Below are 20,541 nucleotides of genomic sequence, written 5' to 3' on the forward strand. Positions count from 1 at the left end.
GCAACAAATGACTCACTGTGTGAGGAATTTACAAAACTCATGAGAAGTGAGTTTGAAATGAGCATTATGAGGGAATTAAATTTCTTTTTGAGATTACAAGTCAAGCAAACTCTTAAGGGGACAATGATAAGTCAACAAAAGTACATCAAGGAGCTTCTAAAGCGATTTGATATAAAAGGATAAAAAATCATTGATACTCCTATTGCTACCACTACTTGTCTGGACATGGATGAACATGGTTCTCCTGTAAATGAGACCATTTATAGAATTATCATAGGGTCACTCATGTATCTCACAACAAGCAGACCAGATATTATTTTCAGTGTGGGACTCTGTGCTAGGTTTCAGTCTAATCCAAAGGAATCTCATCTGAAGGTTGCCAAAAGAATCCTGAGGTATCTCAAAGGCACGCAGGACCTGGTTCTCTACTATCCCTCAGGAAATAACTTTGATTTAATCGGATATGCTGATACTGATTATGCTGGTTATCTAGTGGATAGAAAAAGCACTTCTGGCATGGCACATTTTATGGGATCATGTCTGATCTCACGGGGTACAAGAAAACAAAACTCAGTGGCTCTTTCAACTACTGAAGCTGAATATGTGGCGGCTTCCTCTTGTTGTGCTCAATTGCTATGGATCAAGCAACAACTAGAAGATTTTGGTATATTTTCTGACTGTGTGCCCTTACTATATGACAACACAATTGCTCTCAACATGGCCAAGAATCCGGTTCAACATAAGAGAACAAAGCATATTGATGTGCGACACCGCTTCCATATATATAATGTTGAAAAAGGGCTCATCTGCATGAAATTTTGTAGCACAGAAGATCAAATTGCAGACATCATCACCAAAGCACTGAGCAGAGAACACTTTGAAAGGAACCGCTTGGCACTAGGGTTAATAAAATCAAGCTAAGGAACTGGTCCCTTAATGATTGGCTATGAAAGAAATGTGTAGGTAAAATTGCTAAAAAGTATTTTCTGGTAAAGTCTAACTCATCTCTATACCGTTGCAAGTAGACACACATGACGATTACAGAGAAAACAAGTGGCCAATGATATTGCATTTCAGTCAAAAGGATGAAGATCACATTTACAAAATCTGTCAGGGAACCTGGTTCCCTTGACACACGTTAGTAGTTTCTATGTACTTTCATCCATATCTTTTTAACGGCTAAAATGGTGCCACGTCATTAAAATGTCAATCTTTCCTTTCTCTCTCTTTTTGGAACTCAAACGTCCTACCCTTTATGAAATGACCCATCTACCCATATTGATACTCGTTCCTAACCGGTCCCTCACCCCTCTTAAATAACTTCTCTCACAGTCACTATCATAATTGTTCACATCAAAGCCAAAAATTCCCTTTTTTGCCTCAAACCAAACACTCTTTTTTTCCCATCGAATTCTCACTACCCTCCATCATGTCTGAAAATTTGGAAACTCAGAATGATCCAAGCATCGTCCCCACTGTGTCTTCACCCATTGAAACCCCAGTGCTAGAGCCTATAATCCCTATACCATCTAATCCAAACCCTAAGCTAGAGTCACAACCACATAATGGTTCCTCTCCAACTCAGTCGAGTACTAGCTCTCATCGGAGTCGCAAAACCTCGACTCCCAAGTAATTTATGGCAGCGACCTCTCCTTTTGTCTCGTCAAAAAAAATGGTAGAAGTAGATATAGTGGCGGAAAAAGAACATAAGGGAATCTCTAGTCAACCAGTGGAAGAAAGTTTTGAGATGCAAGGAGTGGGTTATAACAGTGATGAATCGCCAAAGACTACCTCATGCCTTGATCGGTATGCTGCCGATTCTATAGGTAATGCTCTTCTTATGTCTTCTGAGTTTACCTTGGAGTTACAAGAACAAGAGCCTATAGAAAATATATTGTCAATAGCTACTGAGGGAAGTCTTATTGGGGGTTATGCGAGTGTGTCGGAAGCGAATTGGTCTCAGAGGAAAAAGAAATGGTACACAGATAGAGAGTAGGGAACCGGTGCATGTCGAAACTTTGGCACCTGACAATACTACTGGGGAACCAACTGAGGGACCTCATCCCTCCACCCAAGAGGGGCCCTATGCTTCTACTTGGGATAAAACCCCTGGTTCTCCACAAGAACCACAAGTCAATATTGATCTCTCCCCTTCTCCTCATTTCTATATTGAGCCATTATGCATTGTTGTCCCTGAACTGAGATCTTTATTTGAGGAGGAGCATGAGGATAGTGAAAATGACTATGAATATGTGGCTCTTGCGAGCTTCATCAAGGCTAGGAGTAGACAAGCTCCTCAACATGAGTCAACTCCTAAGAGACCTACCACTAGGTTGCAGAAGAAGGAAGCTCTTGAGTCAGTTCTTAGGAACAACAAAGAAAAACAGAAGAAGAGGAGATTGGTAAAGTATGGGAAGATTGTAAATGAGAAGGTAGTGCCTCCAGCACTAGTTGTCGATATTGATAATGAGGTGGATGAGGAACATGGTTTCCTTAGTTCGTAAGTCCTCAAAGAAACTTACAATTCCAAAGTCCAAGAAAGAGTCATCTGTGAGTGAGATGGGTTTAAGCAATGTTGAGGGTGAAAAATCTGGTGAGCAAGTAGTTAACAAATCCGATGAGAAAGCAGTTGCCAAGTCTGGGAAGAAAGTGACTGAAGAGTCGGTTGAACAAGTATCTAAGAAAAACGTGTCTGAGAAATATGCTAAGAAAAGAAAGGGTGCAAGAAAATCAGTGAAAAGGAAGGCTAGTGACAGTGAGGAACCTGGTTCCTCCAAGAAGGCTAAGGTTGGAGCAAACCAGGATGCTAGAAGGGAAAAGTTAAGATACGAAAAGGTGTTGTAGGGCTGTACATTTTCCTTTGATATTCTTGACATGTCAGGAATGTGCCAACTGGTGGATATTTGTGAATTCCAATAGTGGACACATATGTTCACAAATGACAGTCCCAAGGTGTATGAGGCAGAAGTGCGTAGTCTCTATGCTGACTTCTTCACAGTTGAGGATGATAACATTTGCCTGCAAGTGAATGGTGTTGATTTTGTGATGGATACTGTTGTCCTGGGAACCATTTTAGGCGTGCCAACTGATGGGATGTCCTCCATTGAGGGGGACTGCTCTCCGAACTTCAGAAACGCCATCGTGAAGGATAAGGCAGTGCAGCAAGGGGAACAGGTACACAAGAAAGCCCTCCTTCCAGTGTGCCAATTGCTATTCAAAATGGTGAACAAAGTTCTGCTCCCATGTGCTGAAAGACGCTCCATTACATCACGAGCGGACATGGTTCTCATGGAAGCACTGGATGGCTACATCACTATAAACCTTCCTGGTCTTATGATATAGCACATGAAAAAAGTGGCAGAGTTCAAGGATGGTAATCATGGGTTGCCTTACGGGTGCCTCCTTACTAAAGTATTTGAATTCTTCAAAGTTCCCATAGGAAAGGCTAAAGTAGGAACTCGCAAGCAATCCTTCTCCAAAACCACCCTTGAAGAGTGTGAGTGCATTGATAGGAGTGGAGGGGTTGGCAGCAATTCCACCATCTCTCAACTGATCAATGCTCAAAATATTGCCACTGAAGAAATAAGGAAGCTGAAGGCACGGAATGCCATTCTCAAAGGTCAGCTCAGTCAGACCCAGGAGGCACCTGGTTCCAGTAGTTCCCAAAGCACAGAGGTTTCCTGTCTGACAAAGGAAAATGATGCTCTCAGGAAACACGTTGAGGACCTGAAGGAAAGGTTGCTAACTGAGCAAGTGCTCACCAATTCTCGAATGGACATCCTTCTTCGAACCCTTGCCTCTTCCTCTACCTCCAGTGCTCCTTAAACAGTCGTCCCATTCCCAGTGTCAAGTTCTTAGTGTCTGTCATCTGTTCTCTTTTCTTATGCTTCGAGATGTTTATGACTGGTACCTTTTTGTGGTTTTTAATTTTGTGCATGATTTGGTAACAACGGAACTGCTCCCTGTTTTCTTTCCCTAACTTAATGATAATTTCATCCTTTTGTTGTGCATGTCTTGCTCTTTTGCTCTATTTTGTATTATGTTGTATGTACACATATGGCATGAGTTAACCAAGCTAGACTTCTTTTTGCTTATTGCTTGCTACTGATCTTTTTATGATGCCAAAAGGGGAAGATTAAATTGAGGGGGAACAAGATAGGGAACAACAGATTCAGTGGGAATTCTGGGAAACTTCAACTATAAGTTTGTCATCATCAAAAAGGGGAAATTGATAGGATATATGCGTTCTTGTTATGTTTTGATGATCTGACAAACTTACTGATAAGGAACCTCATACAGATCCTCAAGTATGTGAGAATAACAAGTCTCAAGATGGGGACGCGAATCATCTCTTAAGAGTCAAAGAAACAACAAGGGGAACAGATAGATACCAGTTCCCTTGGTGACCGTACCAGTCAACCTCCCAACAGTTGTAAAGTTGCAGCCTGCACACGCAACAGTGCAAAATAGTGCAACAGTCAACTTCATTGGAAAAGCCCTTGTACCAAACATGCTTGCATCATTCAAGTGATGTCACATATGTAATATCAATAGTAAACCAAAGGCAAAACATCACTGGAAGAAAAAAGAATCGATCCAGCATTCTCTCAAGTCTGTGCATCAATACAGCGAGCGATTCTCAAGGGCATCAAGAACAAAGAACAACATAACAAAGGACCAATTTCTTGTGTTGAGTCATTGCATGTCCTTAGTTGTGTTGCACCTTTGTTAAAGCACTTTACTTGTGATTCCTACTTAGCTAAGTTAGAAGCATTGTGTAGGAAACTTTTGTAAAATCATAAACCTTGTGTTTGTGTCTTGGATAGAGTTAGTCGAGTTGTAAGATTTGTAATAGATTTATTTAAAAGGGGCTTGTAATAGAGTCGCTACAAGTTAGTGAGAGATTAAGAGGTTAATTCCTAGGTTACATTAGGTTGTAATATGAAGATTGCTCAGTAGTTGTAACGACCCGGCCAGTCATTTTGAGTATTATAACCCCGTTTCCCCATTTACTACTCAATTTATGCTTTACGGTTATTTTATGACTTGCCGGGGTAGTTGGTTTGGGTACGAAAGGAATTCGGAGTGAAATGAGACACTTAGTCTCATAATTGAAGAATTTAAGTTAGAAAAGTGACAGGATGTGGACTTATGTGTAAATGACTTCGGATTTGAATTTTGATAATTTCAATAGCTCCGTATGATAATTTCGGACTTAGGAGCATGTCCGAAAAATTATTTGGAGGTCCGTGGTGGAATTAGGCTTGAAATGCCGAAAGTTGAAATTTTAAAAAGTTTGACCGAGGGGTTGACTTTTTGATATCGGGGGTCGGAATCCGATTCTGAAAATTTGAATACCTCCGTTATGTTATTTATGACTTGTGTAAAAAAATTGAGGTCAATCGGACGTAATTTGATAGGTTCTGGAGTCGTTTGTAGAAACTTGAAATTTCAAAGTTCATTAGGCTTGAATTGTGGTATGTTTCGTGGTTTTAGCGTTGTTTGAGGTAATTTGAGGGTTCGACTAAGTTCATATGATATTTTAGGACCAGATGGTATGTTTGGTTGAGGCCTCGGGGGATTAACAGATTATTTTATGCCTTGGTGAGATTGCTGATATCTGCTGCTGCATTTTTTTGATTTTCTCTTTCGCGTTCGCAAGTGGGCCCTCGCGTTCGCGAAGAGTGTTTTCTAAGTGTGAGGTTTTGTTCTTCGCGTTCGCGAAGGGGATGAAGCGAACGCGAAGGTATGGTCTATGTGTGCATCACGAACAAGTGTGAGGTCTCGCGTTCGCGAAGAGGAGTGAGGCTATTGGGGACCCCAAGTCCTTGTTATACGCGTTCGCGAGATGGTGGTCGCGTTCGCGAAGGCCTGAGCTAGAAAAGCTTTGCGTTCGCGTAGCCGTGGTCGCGTTTACGAAGGGTAGGATTTGTAAAGCTTCGCGGGTAAGATTTGTAAAGCTTCGCGTTCGCGAAGCCACGGTCGTGTTCGCGAAGGGTTAAATTTGTGGGCAGTCAAGTTATGCTTCGCGAACGCGAGGGCCATTTCGCGTTCGCGAAGAAGAGAGGTCTGGACAGAAAGTTTAACTTTGTCCCATTTTCCATTTTGTACGATTTGGAGCTCGAATTGAGGCGATTTTTGCGAGATTTTTAGAGGAAACAACGGGGTAAGTGTTCTTAACTCAATATTGGTCAACTTACCCAAATTCATGGTTCTTTTTATCATTTAATTGGTGAATTAAGTTGGAAAAGTTTGAAAACCTTTTTGGATAAATTTGAGGATTTGAGGGCCGAATTATTATCGGAATTTAGTAATTTTGGTATGGATAGACTCGTGGTAGAATGGCGGTTCATATGTTATAACTTTTGTCGAGTTCCGAGACGTGGCCCCCACAGGCGATTTTTGGAGTTAAAATTCGATTTTTTATGGAAAAATTATATTTTCATATGGAATTAATTTCAATTAATTTTATTGACTGAAACGAATTATTTGTGACTAGATTCGAGGCATTCAGAGGCCGATTTGCGAGGCAAAGGCATAGCAGAGTAAAGAATTTCACACTCTGAGGTAAGTAACAATTTTAAATCTGGTCCTGAGTGTATAAAACCCCAGATTGTGACATGATCCATCCCGTGGAAACTGTAAAGCTGAATAACTTGTTGATAGTTATTTGCTCTCTATGTGTTGTGAAAACTTGACTATAAGTCATGCTAGAAACCATGTTTAGGCTATATGTTGGTATTATTGGGACCCACAGAGGTCATGTACATGTGAATTATCTGCTTAAATTGTGGTTTTGTACTCAGTCACAACTTACTTGATTATTTTATCTCAGTCTCTAATATTCATTATTGATGTATCATATCATTGTTGTTTGGGCTGAATTTATGATTGTGGAGAGTCCGGGAGACTGGAGAGCTTTATGACTGAGTGAGGCCGATGTCCTGATTGTGAGATATTATATTATAGCACGTGAGTTGGTCGTGTAACACGTGAGTTGTCCGTGCAGATCCTTATATTATACTATAACACGTGAGTTGGCCGTGCAACACGTGAGTTATCCGTGCGGATCCTTATATTATACTATAGCACGTGAGTTGGCCTTGTAGCATGTGAGTTGGCCGTACAGATTCAGATATTTATATTATGGCGTGTGAGTTGTCCGTGCAGATTATAGTGCTTGGGATGTAGGAGCCCCTCCGTAGTCTCTACACCCCCAGTGAGCGCGGGTACCCATTGAGTGTAAGTGCTGAGGGTTGAGAGTCGAGTGGTTGAGTTGTTGTGACGAGTCGAGTGACTGTTGCCCTGAGAGGTTGTACTTGCTTTTCATTTGTCGTTGCACTTAGTTGCTATTTGTCATTGTTGTGAAATTCTCTGAAAGATTTTATATCCGGATTACATGAACTTGAACTGTATAAATTGATTTGGCTTAAACTGCTGGATTTGAAAGCATGTCTATTCTTTGTTGGAGTTACTGGAAATGAACTATAACTGTGTAGCTCGTCACTATCTTCAATTCCTTATTTATTATTGTTATTTGCTGAGTTGGTTGTATTCATACTACACTCTGCACTTCGTGTGCAGATCCAGGTGCTTCTGGACATAGCAAGTGCTAATTCTCTCGCACAGTTGATTTTTCGGAGATTCAGAGATAGTTGCCGTGTTTCGCAGACCTTGTCTCTCCTTCCCTATCTCCTTATTTACTATATTTGGTCTTAGACTATTATAGATCGTTTTCTTTTGACTTGTATCCATATTAGATGCTCATGTACTTAGTGATACGAGGTTTTGTGGAGTGTTCGTATCAGTATTGTGAGATTATGTATTGTATTTAAATATTATATTTTCAGACTTAAAGAAATTGTGGTTTATTAAGATTTTCGACTTGCCTAGTATCGAGATAGGCGCCATCACGACAAATTGGGATTTTGGATCGTGACGGTAGTGGAGTTGAAATCATACAAGGGTAGGTCGTGATTTTTAATTCCGTGAGTTGAGAGTTTTCCACGTAAAATTCCATTGTGTCATTTAGTTACTGCAGTGTGCGTACGTTTCAGTGGAAACTAATAGAGAACATGGTTCTTTATATAGTTTGGTGAACCCTTAGTTTCAATAGGATTGCATGAATCGAAAAACTTGATTGGTAGCTTGGAGATGGAAGATATAGCCAACAACTTTCTGAATATTTTATTGCGGAATTCGTTCTTGCAAGTTGCTAAAAGAGACGAATACGATAACATTCAGTCTTTTACAACGCATGATCTTGTACATACATGATCGATCATGCATTATTTGCAATTTTGCATATATCAAAAGGTTACTTCTTAACACATTTAACAGTAATATTCTTGGTATCAGTTAGAAGACAAATAAATGTAAGCACTACTATTTGATCAGTGATGGGCGTGAGTTGTGATTACTTCTTGGTATAAGTTATAAAATGCATGTCCGTCTAATCTAGGCCTAAATTTTTCCTTACTTGGTATCTGATAATTGTACTGGATATTACATGTCACAACAAATAGATTAGGAAATATTCTATAAATAAATAAATCTAGACCTAAATTTTTTCTTATCTTTAATTCTCTACTTCTTTTTGTTAGATCTATTTGATTTAGCCGATTAACCGCCCGATAATCGCTAATCCGATATCAATCCGTCCGATGTCTTATTGGTTGGCTAGTGGATTACTATATTTATAAACATGTTTACCCTTAAAAACATATAACAATTGAATTTATACGTGGTTTTAAGGATATGTAGATTAATTCAATACAAGTGATTAATGACGTTAGAATAAGCAAATAAAAGACGTAATAAATGACCAAACCAATTATAAGAATGGGTCCGAACCCGGTTAATGACTTAATGAGGAACCTGTCTTCGGTTCCAAGCTTGCACTTATGAAGAACTTATGAACAAGAACTTTGAATAGCTTTGAGAAACAGAAGTATATCGCCTTGGTATGCGTGTTACAATGTGTCTAATGAATAATAAGCTTCCCATTTATATAGTATGAGAGTTTCATCCTAGGTACAATTCTAAGAAAGGTAAAAATCTTTATTTTTGCTAACCACTAATTTTTTGTCGATACGGGTCGAGATTCGCGCTGTGATATCCGGTTAGGCACGGACATCACGGCCCTTTGTTAGTCGTGTGCGGTTGTTTGGTAAAGCTCTCCGAGGTTATGTGACTCGAACCAGACCCAGAGGACGTGGTCACGATGGCTCCGAGAGCAAGTGTTTTGCTCGGGCCCTGATACGAGAGGATTTTCGCTCTGATCCTGATTCCTTACATTCACGATCCTGCTCCGTTTGCCTCCCCCAGAAATCGGGGTGCTCCCTAGACTTGGTTTCACCCGAATACAAAATCGATAAGCCAAACTGTTAAGCGTAAATATCCGCCCGATCCGCCCGATGAGCACCCTATGTCAAATCACTCACCATTCATTATGTTATTTATGAGTTCTATCATTGGTTTATTAGTTCTAATGTTTAGTTTAAGCTGCTCTGTTAATGCTAATCACGATACCATTGCTACTAGGTCGTGCTCCATCTTTAGGGTAAGAATTTGTTTAGCAGGATAGGATAATGAGTTGGACCTATTAATAGCCGAGTTCTCTTTATATAAATATTGCATTTTATATAGTGATGGAAATAATCCAATTAATACAAAAAATTAATCAATCAAATTCAACTGATTTTAATTATTTTCAAGCTTTCTAATTTTTTGTCTCTCTGGGTAGTGACTGCGAGTTTTTTTGAATTCTTTTTCAAAATAATATAAAAATAAAAATTGGGCAATAGAGAAGACTCCCACCCCACCCCCACCCACCCGATATTTATATATTCCGTATTTGGTGTGCATATTTTGATTCATTTGTTTAGACTCACCTCCTCCGAAAATTACTTTAAATTAAAATTATCCCCGTGCTCCCATGCTTAAAAAAAGAAAAAGGGGGGCGCTAAATAGTTCTTTATATAATACTACACTCTCCTACTCTTTTTGTCCGTTATTCCCTTTGTTTCTTGTCGTATCCTAAAGTTAATTATTGTTTTTCTTCGAATTATTATTGGGACATTATACATATAAGTAAAAAAATATTAAAATGATATTTGTATAATATGGACGCACATAGATATTTGCAAGGCGCGAAACCGTTGCACGAGGTCCACATTCCACAGTTCATACTAAAGAAAATGCTGTCACTATTTGACATAATTCGCCACAAAGGAATCTTGTTTCTTGACTTAGAGAATTACAAAATGATATTGTATAACGGCTCTTAAATAATAACTAAAAATATATATATTTTATTTATTTTTTATAAATATATATTTTAGTATATTATATACAAAAAAATATATTTTATATTTGTTTTGCGACTAACGAATATAAATAGTTTCAGTTGCGGGTTAAAAGTGATCTTTTCTTAAAAAATTACATAAGAGGTATTACCATATGTATTACTGTAATTAATTAAAAGTATTGTGGTACACATAGTAATGAGAGGTAAAATGAAACAGATGTACCTATTATTTACCCTAAAAAATTGTAATAGAGTGCTTTGGCAATTATTTATTTTTTCAAATAATTGTTCCTTATTGGAAAAAAAAAAGGATAAAATGGTACAAGTGATATTACATGAGCCTCGAGTATGAAAAAAATCTTGTTATGGAACGCTTCCCCTTAAACGGATCTTATATAACGCGAATTCAAATATAGTCGAACTCCAATATAGATAGACATTACATAAGTAGTGACTCTTTTGGCAAGTGGGAGACAAAGTTGCCTATGACATCTAACGCCAACCACCAACAAAAACCATAGCAGATATTTTTGCAATCATAGTATTCTCACAATGGGAATACTTAGAATATTTTTAAGCCTGATTCAATATTTAAATAATTAAACTAATGAATAAATCACTATAATAAAAAGTGATATATTTTTTAGATTTTAATATTTTTACTTTACTTAATATTTATACATACATATTTGATTAAAAAAATGAATAAAGTAATATTATGTGACATACTAAAGACGAGGTGCATCAAACCATATATTTCCATGGTGGTCTCAGACATAGGCAATCTACCGTGCACGTGTAACTTATGAGTTCATGTAATTTGGGTATACAGTTAAACCTCTCTATAATAATATTATTTGTTTCAATATTTTTGGCTTTTATAGTGTGGTTATTGTACACCTATAACATTATTTGATGTTTAAATATATTTTAGATGTTATAAGCAAAAAATATCCAAAAATTATTTTTTTAATGTTATATATAAAAGATAAGAAAATTATCAAATTTAAATACGCAAAAGATATGTAAATTTTACTAATTAAATATTAAAGAAAGCTAACACATTATTAATAAATACGTAACTAAATATATAAAAATTTAAACTCTAAAACATACATTTTAAGGCTACTAGAAGATTAAATTATTCAATATTGATTAAAAAACTCTATATATAATTGTAGCTTGTTTTTAGTATTTTACTAGCGATATAACACTTGAATTAGCGAAGATTTGCATCGAGACTTTCAACAAAGGATATTTAATAGCTTTCTCTTGAATGCAATCTAAGAGCTTAACAGTTGAATCTTTTATCTCGGTCCAAGTAGCAGTAGGTTATGTAAAAATCTTTAAACTTATTATTGGCTATCTTATTAGAAATTCTACATGGATATTATATAAGAATAATTTTAAAGTTATATCTATAAAAGCAACATCCATCTTTCTACATGAATAATTTTATAAAGAGCAATATAACACTTGAATTAACGAAGATTTGCATCGAGACTTTTAACAAAGGATATTTAATAGCTTTCTCTTGAATGCAATCTAAGAGCTTAACAGTTGAATCTTCTATCTCGGTCCAAGTAGCAGTAGGTTATGTAAAAATCTTTAAACTTATTATTGGCGATCTTATTAGAAATTCTACATGGATATTATATAAGAATAATTTTAAAGTTATATCTATAAAAGCAACATCCATCTTTCTACATGAATAATTTTATAAAGAGCAATATAACACTTGAATTAACGAAGATTTGCATCGAGACTTTCAACAAAGGATATTTAATAGCTTTCTCTTGAATGCAATCTAAGAGCTTAACAGTTGAATCTTCTATCTCGGTCCAAGTAGCAGTAGGTTATGTAAAAATCTTTAAACTTATTATTGGCGATCTTATTAGAAATTCTACATGGATATTATATAAGAATAATTTTAAAGTTATATCTATAAAAGCAACATCCATCTTTCTACATGAATAATTTTATAAAGAGCAATATAACACTTGAATTAACGAAGATTTGCATCGAGACTTTCAACAAAGGATATTTAATAGCTTTCTCTTGAATGCAATCTAAGAGCTTAACAGTTGAATCTTCTATCTCGGTCCAAGTAGCAGTAGGTTATGTAAAAATCTTTAAACTTATTATTAGCGATCTTATTAGAAATTCTACATGGATATTATATAAGAATAATTTTATAAAGAGCGTAATGTTATAAAGATGGATGTTGCTTTTATAGATAATAAAATTATTATAGAGAGATAAAATGAAATATAAAAAATCGATTCCGAGAAAAACTTGACTTTTATAATGAATGATTGTTCCGATATATGCGTCTATATGTCATGCTTCCTATATATCTTATATATATATATATATATATATATATGTTAGGATTATAAGTAAATATTTAATTATAAATTTAATTATTATAATTTAAATTCACGATAAAAATAAAAATTATAAACTTTAAATTCTGTTTGACAAGGGACCACCGACGATTTGCCCGTTACCTTGAGATCTGCAAAGCACAGGTAGCTGTGGGTCCAAAATTCAAGATCTCCGACCGCATGCTGTCGGCGGAGATCTAATGCACAGCTCTCGTTAAACTTAAGTTTGGCCAATGCATTCTTGATTTCTAGTACTCCACGACAGCTTAATCAAAATAAATTAATAGCATTCATTTTATTAAATTATTTAAATATCGAATGTGAATAATTTTTTTTATTGAATTTAGATGTAATATAAAATTAATCAAATAAAAATTATAAATAAATAAACCTTTGTGATCCGATCCTTTTTCGGACCTTGCACATAGCAGGAGTTTAGTTTATCGGATTACGTTCTAAATGTCTAATTCATTAGTATTACTTACACAATATACTCTCAATTCTAATTCACCTCAATTTTCACTTTGTCGGTAGCTAAGAGTAATTATGAATATCCTTTTATCAATATTGGACCTCAGAGTTTATCCATTGCAAGGAAAAAAGTTGTAAAATGTTTGTGTCACTTAATCAAATGCTAGTAGTAGTAGTGGCATAGTCCTTTTGCCGCACCGCATTTCTGCGTGAGCATTGGAGTAACAGTAGAATTATTTCCGTGTGATCTATAAATTATATATTTAAATCGTGAAATTAACCATTAATATTTTATATTAGATAAATTGTTTATATTGTATCTTTTGAGATATAATTTTTTTTCGAACGTTGCATGAATACGAAATACGTTGGGTATCGTGATGCCTCTCCCAACGGGCAGAGAGAAAGCACGAAAAAGAGAGTGCAAATGAAAGAATACGATAATTACAATATAAAGGAATTGACCTGTACTTTAGAGTGGCAGTTGTAGAAGTGAAAAGGATGGAAGATTTCAAAAAGAAAAAAAAAAAGAAAAAACAATCACTATACGAAATTAATGTGTGCATAATGCTTATAGTAATTGTTACAACCCATGTTTTTGTACGTGAAAGGCCGTCATAAGTAAATTAATGAAAGCTCGAAAATGAGATATTACATTTCGCATTTTTGTACGTTAAAGTTTCGTCGTAAGTTAATCGACGTAAATTCGAGAATGAGACTATTCTGGGATTATAAGTATTATGTTATTTCAAACAAGTGATGAGTAAATTCTTGAAGATGAGAGGGTAAGAAAATCAAAAAAATAAATTTCGTCGAAGTTTGACATTTTGGGATACAATGCGACCCGAGCTAAAATACCCGATATTTATGGACTAGTGTCATACAAGGTACCACATGACCATGATAGCAAGGTGTATAATGTGTGTTAATTATGTGTATAATTGAGTAATTATCGGTCAGTGGGAGATTAATAAGATAATCAAGAAGATTAGTAAATAATTATGATTATGGGATAAGGCCTAAAAGGACCAAAACGTGGCAGCCACTATACAATTAGTGATTCTTGAATTGAATTGCTAGGTGGCACCTTTAGAGGACCTCTTAGCTAAGCCATAAAAGGCTTCTTAAATTCAACAAAAGATATGTAAGATTTTGATCAAAAATTCACAAAATAAGAGATTCTCACCTCCTCCCATCTCCAAGTAATGATCTCCATAGCAATATACATTGCTTTAGCAAAACAAAATGTTAGTAACATGAGTTACTTCACAAAAAAGGGCGCTTAATCTAATCTACAAAGTGACGGATCTCCAACCAAGAAATTCATACGAAGTTATACTACGTAATAGCAACAGGATTTGTAATTTTAAGGGAGTACGGTGTAATCTTTCTCAAGAATATCATACGGATTTTCTCCTGCTTCGATCCGCCGTCACTTGTTATCGCAATCAACGGGTGTTAAAGGGGATTGTCAAGAGAATCAGCTCAGGTATGTAAAGGCTAAGCCCTTCTTTCATATTGGCATGATCTCGTAATTATATGTGTTTGATAACGAGGCATAAAGAGAAGTTCATACTTCCGAATTTATATACATTATCCTAGTCTCATAAATTACAATATTCTCCTTATCGGGACTTCATATTTAATTGAGTATTGCCTTCTTCCAGTCAAGATAGGAGAGAGCATATATATATATATATATATATATATATATATATATATATATATATATATATATATATATATATATATATATATATATATATATACAGTATTACAGTATTTTTATTACCATCGAGCTATAATCGATGGGCAGGCCCCTATTGGGCTAAGTTATATACTGAGCCTACTATGGTCGAGCACCTATGAGCGAGCCCGGTTGGCCGAGATACATAGCCTAGTATGGCCGAGCGCCTATGAGCGACCCTACTACGACAGAGCAGTTATATATACCGAGCCTTATAGGGCCGGATAATTATTTTACTTACTATATTGAGAGAGTTGAGTCAGTATCAGCAGGTAAGCCTATCTTCAGATTACGTTTGACTCCTAGTTACTTTCAGTTATTATACTATCAGTTTAGTTTCAGCTTTCGGTATATTGCCTTACATACTCAATACATTATTTCGTACTGATGTCCCTTTTCTGGGGGCGCTGCATTTCATGCGTGCAGGTTCAGTCAGACAGACGGGTAGACCTCATCATTAGGTGTTGCCTGAGTTCAGCTTGATCGGTAAGCTCCATGCCCTCCGGAGTTGCCGGGTTTAGAGCTTTATGTACATCTTGTGTATACATGTATATATGTTATGAGTAGGTCGGGGCCCTATCCCGGTCATAGTATATCCATCAGTAGAGGCTTGTAATATCCTGTCAGTTTGTGCAGTATGTTGGGCTTGTAGGCCTTGTATGTATATTTTGTTGGTTTGTCAGCTGTAGTAGTTATGACGGCATTCTCGACCCAGCTTTATATTGATGTCTAATCAGTGTTCGCAAATTGTCTTGCAATGTGGCCTATGGCCAAGGTGTGATATTATATGTTCAGAGTCCCTTAGTCGCAAGTTGGTACACAAGGATGGATGAGGCACCGGGTGCCGGTCTCGTCCTCCAGGTTCGGGGCGTGACAAAAGTAGTATCACAGCAGTTCTGTCCTAGGGAGTCTACAAGCCGTGTCTAGTAGAGTCTTGTTTATGGGTGTGTTGTGCACCACACTTATAAGCAGGAGGTTATATGGTATTTAGGACTGTCACTCTTTCTTCTTACTCTAGATCGTGTAGTAGAGCTCAATTGTAAGAACTCAATTTCCTAAACTCTGTCTTATTCATAATACGACGATGTCTACATCCAGAAAGACGGTTGGTAAAAGATTGCATGTGGCTACAGAAGAGTTGAGTTAGAGGAACTCGATTCTGCATGATGCTTATGATGAGTAAATGTGAGGTCTTCAGCAGATCATGTGTGTACTAAAAGGTATAAGCTTCTTGATTAGAAGCCCTAAGGCATGGATATCTATCCACCCATGTGGTAAATAGCAACGACAGAATCAAAAGGTACAAGTTTCAACAAGTACAAGAAGCGAGGTGAAAAAGGGTTTGAGGTACCTAGTTAGTAAGGATGAACATTATCTACAATTCGGGAAGAGAGATATAAGCATTTTGAGTTATCTTCAACAACAACAAATGTATGTACAGTCGGCCACATCCATCTCAGTCATGACCTATGGGAGCAAACAGATATGGTTTAAGAGAAGGACAGGATATCAGGATCCGGCTGGGGTTAGAGTAACCCAAAATGATAGATGGATTGTTTGAGTTAGTTGATATTTTCGAAGGATATTACAAAGGTGCTAATAGACCTCCTTGTGAGACACCCAGATGATACACTCTAGAATATTACAATTAGATGTGAATACTAGCATGATCAAAAAATTCAGAAGATAGGCACTGAAAGCCTGGAAGGGATAAAGATTACCTTAGTGTGGCTTCCGTCCCTAGTAGAGCGAGAACGTTGAGCAAACCGAAGAGCCAATGAATGAAACAAGGGGAGTTAAAAGCAAAAGAATGTCTTGTTGAAGTTTTCAAAAGAAAGCGATAGGCAGAAATATTAGCAGGGAAATAAGAAGAGAGATAAGGAAGCATTATGAGTAAGATGTGATACATGGATGACAACGGTAGATAAAAAAGATGATAGTATTACAGAGTATATAGTCAAGTGAAGGAAAAGACGAGAGGTGACAGGCCTTGAGACGACAAAAGAGTATAGGCCATAAAGTCAAATCCTCATTTCGAGAAATAAGTTTGTGACTCCAACGCGACTACCAAAAGGAAAAGTTAGATCCCAAAGTAATAAAAATCAGTATGGGCTAGTGAACAAGATAAACTAAACAAGAATTAGGGACTGAATGATTTGATAATGGTCGACATCATGAGAATTTCATATTGCGTTCTGGCGATAATAGAATGGACAACAGAAGAAGATTCATGAGAAATTCAGAGAATGGTTATTCAGGAAGATGCCTCCCTAAAGCAAGCAATGTAAGAAAAGTTAAGCTTAAGGGACTGTATGTGCCAGTTGCACTAAGTGTCACCATCGGGAGTAAGGAATTTTGTTATCCTTGGTATAGAAGGACTACCGCAAGGTGAGTAAGGGTCATCGATGATGTGAAAGGACGCCAAAGATGAAGAGGTAAAATATCTATAGATAGGTCGTAGTAGCTCCAACTCTTAGCACTCCCATAAATGGGGGAATATGGAGTGATGTGGTATTAAGTCAGAATTAAGTGGTTCTAGTACTTATGGAATGGTAAGGGAAGAATGCGAAAAAAAATGAAAAAGGGATGAGATTGCACTTATTCAAATCCTACAAATATGCTACGATTCCAGAACATTATGCAAACACGACGTCAAGAAAAGGAAGTAAGGGTCCTTGCCCGAGATGTTATTAATAGATAAGGATCCAGTGCGAGACGTAAGTTAAGACAAAGAAAATAACCCAAGATAGATTACACGAAATATTGATATGAGAATGGGCCAGCGAGTAGTTAGTAATTGATTCAGGAAGAGCCTAGTTATGGCTAAACAGGAGGTTACAGACGAGTCAGCAGATCGTGCTAGATAAACATACTAAAACCCAATATAGTGAATTCAGCCTCGCAGTAATGTTATTGTAATACTTGAGAAATATTCAGATAGGAGTTAGGGTAGTTAAAGGTACCTTATGAGTGTTATGGAAATAAAAGAAAGCCCTACTAGGAAGACAGTCAAAACTTCAGAAGCAACCGTACGAGCACATGAGTGTGGAGGAGTCAGAGGGTCTCCCCTAAGTACTAAAATGAAAAACTAGCTGAGGAAATAAGAAAGAAGGTTTCAACCTAAGCACAGTGATCTAAAGAGGAAATGGTCATGTAACAACAGTCTCACAACAACATTATATGACTCCATGAGAAGATGCCACCTACCGTGGCTAATGAACGGGAAGTAAAATCAGAAGTAATACTCGAGATCATATGAGTTGCACGAAAATTCTGGCATACGTAGGAACTAAGATAAGCTGAGTAGGCACGCAACAAGGAGGCAGAAAGACCAGAAAAAGTAATAGCTTACGTTTAAAGGAAGCTTAGAAGGAACGAAAGCAATTATTCAATCACTGATCCAGAGTTAATTACGTTATGAACACACTTAAGAGTTTGGAGTATTATCCATCCAGTATATATGTTGAAAACCATATAGCCGTAGAAGATTCCGGTATAAGTTAAAAGAAAGAATTGAGCCCAAGTCATAGACAAATGATTGAATTGTTAGGAGATAGTATCATGGATATTCCATAGCGTCCATGAAAGGCTAAAGTAATAACTAATACTAGGAGCCGTAAATCGAAAGATAGCTCAAGCCTACATAAAGGTTGATCAAAGGGAAGAGGAAACTAAAGAGTTACATTAACCAAGTAAATCAAGAGTCTGATTATTGGACCCATAAATTTATAGACCTCGTGATTAAAAACATTGCAGGATCACTCTTAAATATTGTAGGTACAAGAGAGATAGTGCAGTAGCCATATTCTATAACGGCTCTACGATAAAGCCAGTAAGAAGAGTACCAGCCTTATAAGAAGTCAGTATAAAGCTCCCACCAGATTGTGTATGCACCAAATGTGCAAGTATTATAATAAGAGCTTCAAGTTGTGGATGTGAATTATACCTATGTGGAAGGGATGTCATAAAAGAGATAGAAGATATGATGCGAGATTTTAAGGCAAAGGTGAACAACGTACGAGATACTCAGGTGCAAAAGTTTATGAATAATCTATACATCAGATATACGGCTAGAAGTGCCGGGATTCAGTATCCAGGAATGATAGCGGCGTCATCAGTAGCATATCTTCCAACCTATGTTTTTTTTTAAATATCGAGAGGTCTAGCTAAAAGAGTAAAGAAGAGTTTGAGACGATGTGATGTCTCGCTTGATGTTCCAGAATAACATAAGAAAATCTATGGTGCAAGTAAGTTAAAGGAAGATGGTGAAATATATAAATAAATATGTGTAGGTCGCAAGCTAAAGTATGGTAAAGCGACAAGGTTTTAAGAAGACAAAAGTAAGGATAAAAAAGGGCGAGTGAGAAGGTGATGAGAAACGGATAAGTTATCGGGATTAAGCCCGTGAAAACAAGAGAGTTGATGATTTCTCTAAGTTATAAAAAGCTCAGTATGGCCTGAATGAACTCAAAGGAGTTACTCATCATAAATAGCGTTTAGAAGAGATGGAATGATGCTCTGATAGTAGAATAAAGGTGTAATTGTGTTAGATAAATGATGACGTTTGAGCCTTCGATTGAGTAATGATTTAAAGAAAAGGATTCATGAATTATAAGGGATTAAAATACCCACGTAAGGTGAATCACATTGGAATGCCATGAAATACGATGGAAGTATAGTATCACCCCCAGGTGGGTCAGGAAAATTACTTCAAATGTTACTCGATGCAACGTGAGCCCTAGCGATTATGTAAGAAGTTTCAAGTTATCAGTGGTAAATTGTAGATCAATATTGAGGTGAATCAACAATGGATGGACAAAATTCACAAAGTATGAGACGAGATTAGGCTGTCATTCTTAAGATGAACAGTAATGAAAGAGCATTAAAGGACTTGAATTTATACATATGGGATAAGCAACGAAAGTAACCTGGAGTTTGGTAGCAGACCTCAGTAAGGATAAATCAAAGTAAGAGTTATAGTATAGTATGACCTACCTAGGTATAGTAAAGTTATACGGATGGATAAACGAAATAAGGTATAGCAATATTCGTGAGTTCAACAAAGTGCCGAACAAAGAACTTCGATATACCCATAGATGCCCAAAGGGACATCTTATCAAGCTCTGTATATGTTTACAAAGTGAAGTCTAGAGATTGGGTAAAAGCTGGAGGAAAAAGGAAAGAAGAGTCGCATAGGCGTATTTACAAGGAAAAAGTCGTACAGGCTGCATAACAGAAGGTAGCAAGAGTTACGAGATTGGAAGAATCTCGACCATAGGCCGTGGTGTACGAAAGAGACCTACAAGTGGGAATACCTTGGACTTTGGATTTATTCACAGAACAACTGCCTAAGATGGTAAGGGGAGTACTAAAGTATTCGCAAGGACTATAGGCTATGATAATGATAAGTGCATCAGTCAATATTCGAAGACGAATATTCCAAAGGGGGGAATGATGTTACACCCCATTTTTTCGTACGTGAAAGTACGCCATAAGTAAATTGATGAAAGCTCGGAAATGAGATATTACATTTCACATTTTTGTATGTTAAAGTTTTGTCGTAAGTTAATCGACGTAAGTTTGGAAATGCGATTATTTTGGGATTATAAGTATTATACTATTTCAAA

The 20,541-nt window shown here is 36.8% G+C and overlaps 1 protein-coding gene across 1 annotated transcript; it reads left to right on the plus strand.

Moving 5' to 3' along the window:
- The first annotated feature begins 225 nt into the window (after positions 1-225).
- On the plus strand, positions 226-921 carry LOC142179087 (secreted RxLR effector protein 161-like). Its single transcript, XM_075248911.1, has one exon. It carries the CDS (start codon positions 226-228, stop codon positions 919-921), a length of 696 nt encoding a protein of 231 aa, XP_075105012.1.
- Positions 922-20,541: the final 19,620 nt, after the last annotated feature.

The sequence above is a fragment of the Nicotiana tabacum genome, unplaced genomic scaffold (assembly GCF_000715075.1).
Source record: "Nicotiana tabacum cultivar K326 unplaced genomic scaffold, ASM71507v2 Un00333, whole genome shotgun sequence".
Taxonomy (NCBI): domain Eukaryota; kingdom Viridiplantae; phylum Streptophyta; class Magnoliopsida; order Solanales; family Solanaceae; genus Nicotiana; species Nicotiana tabacum.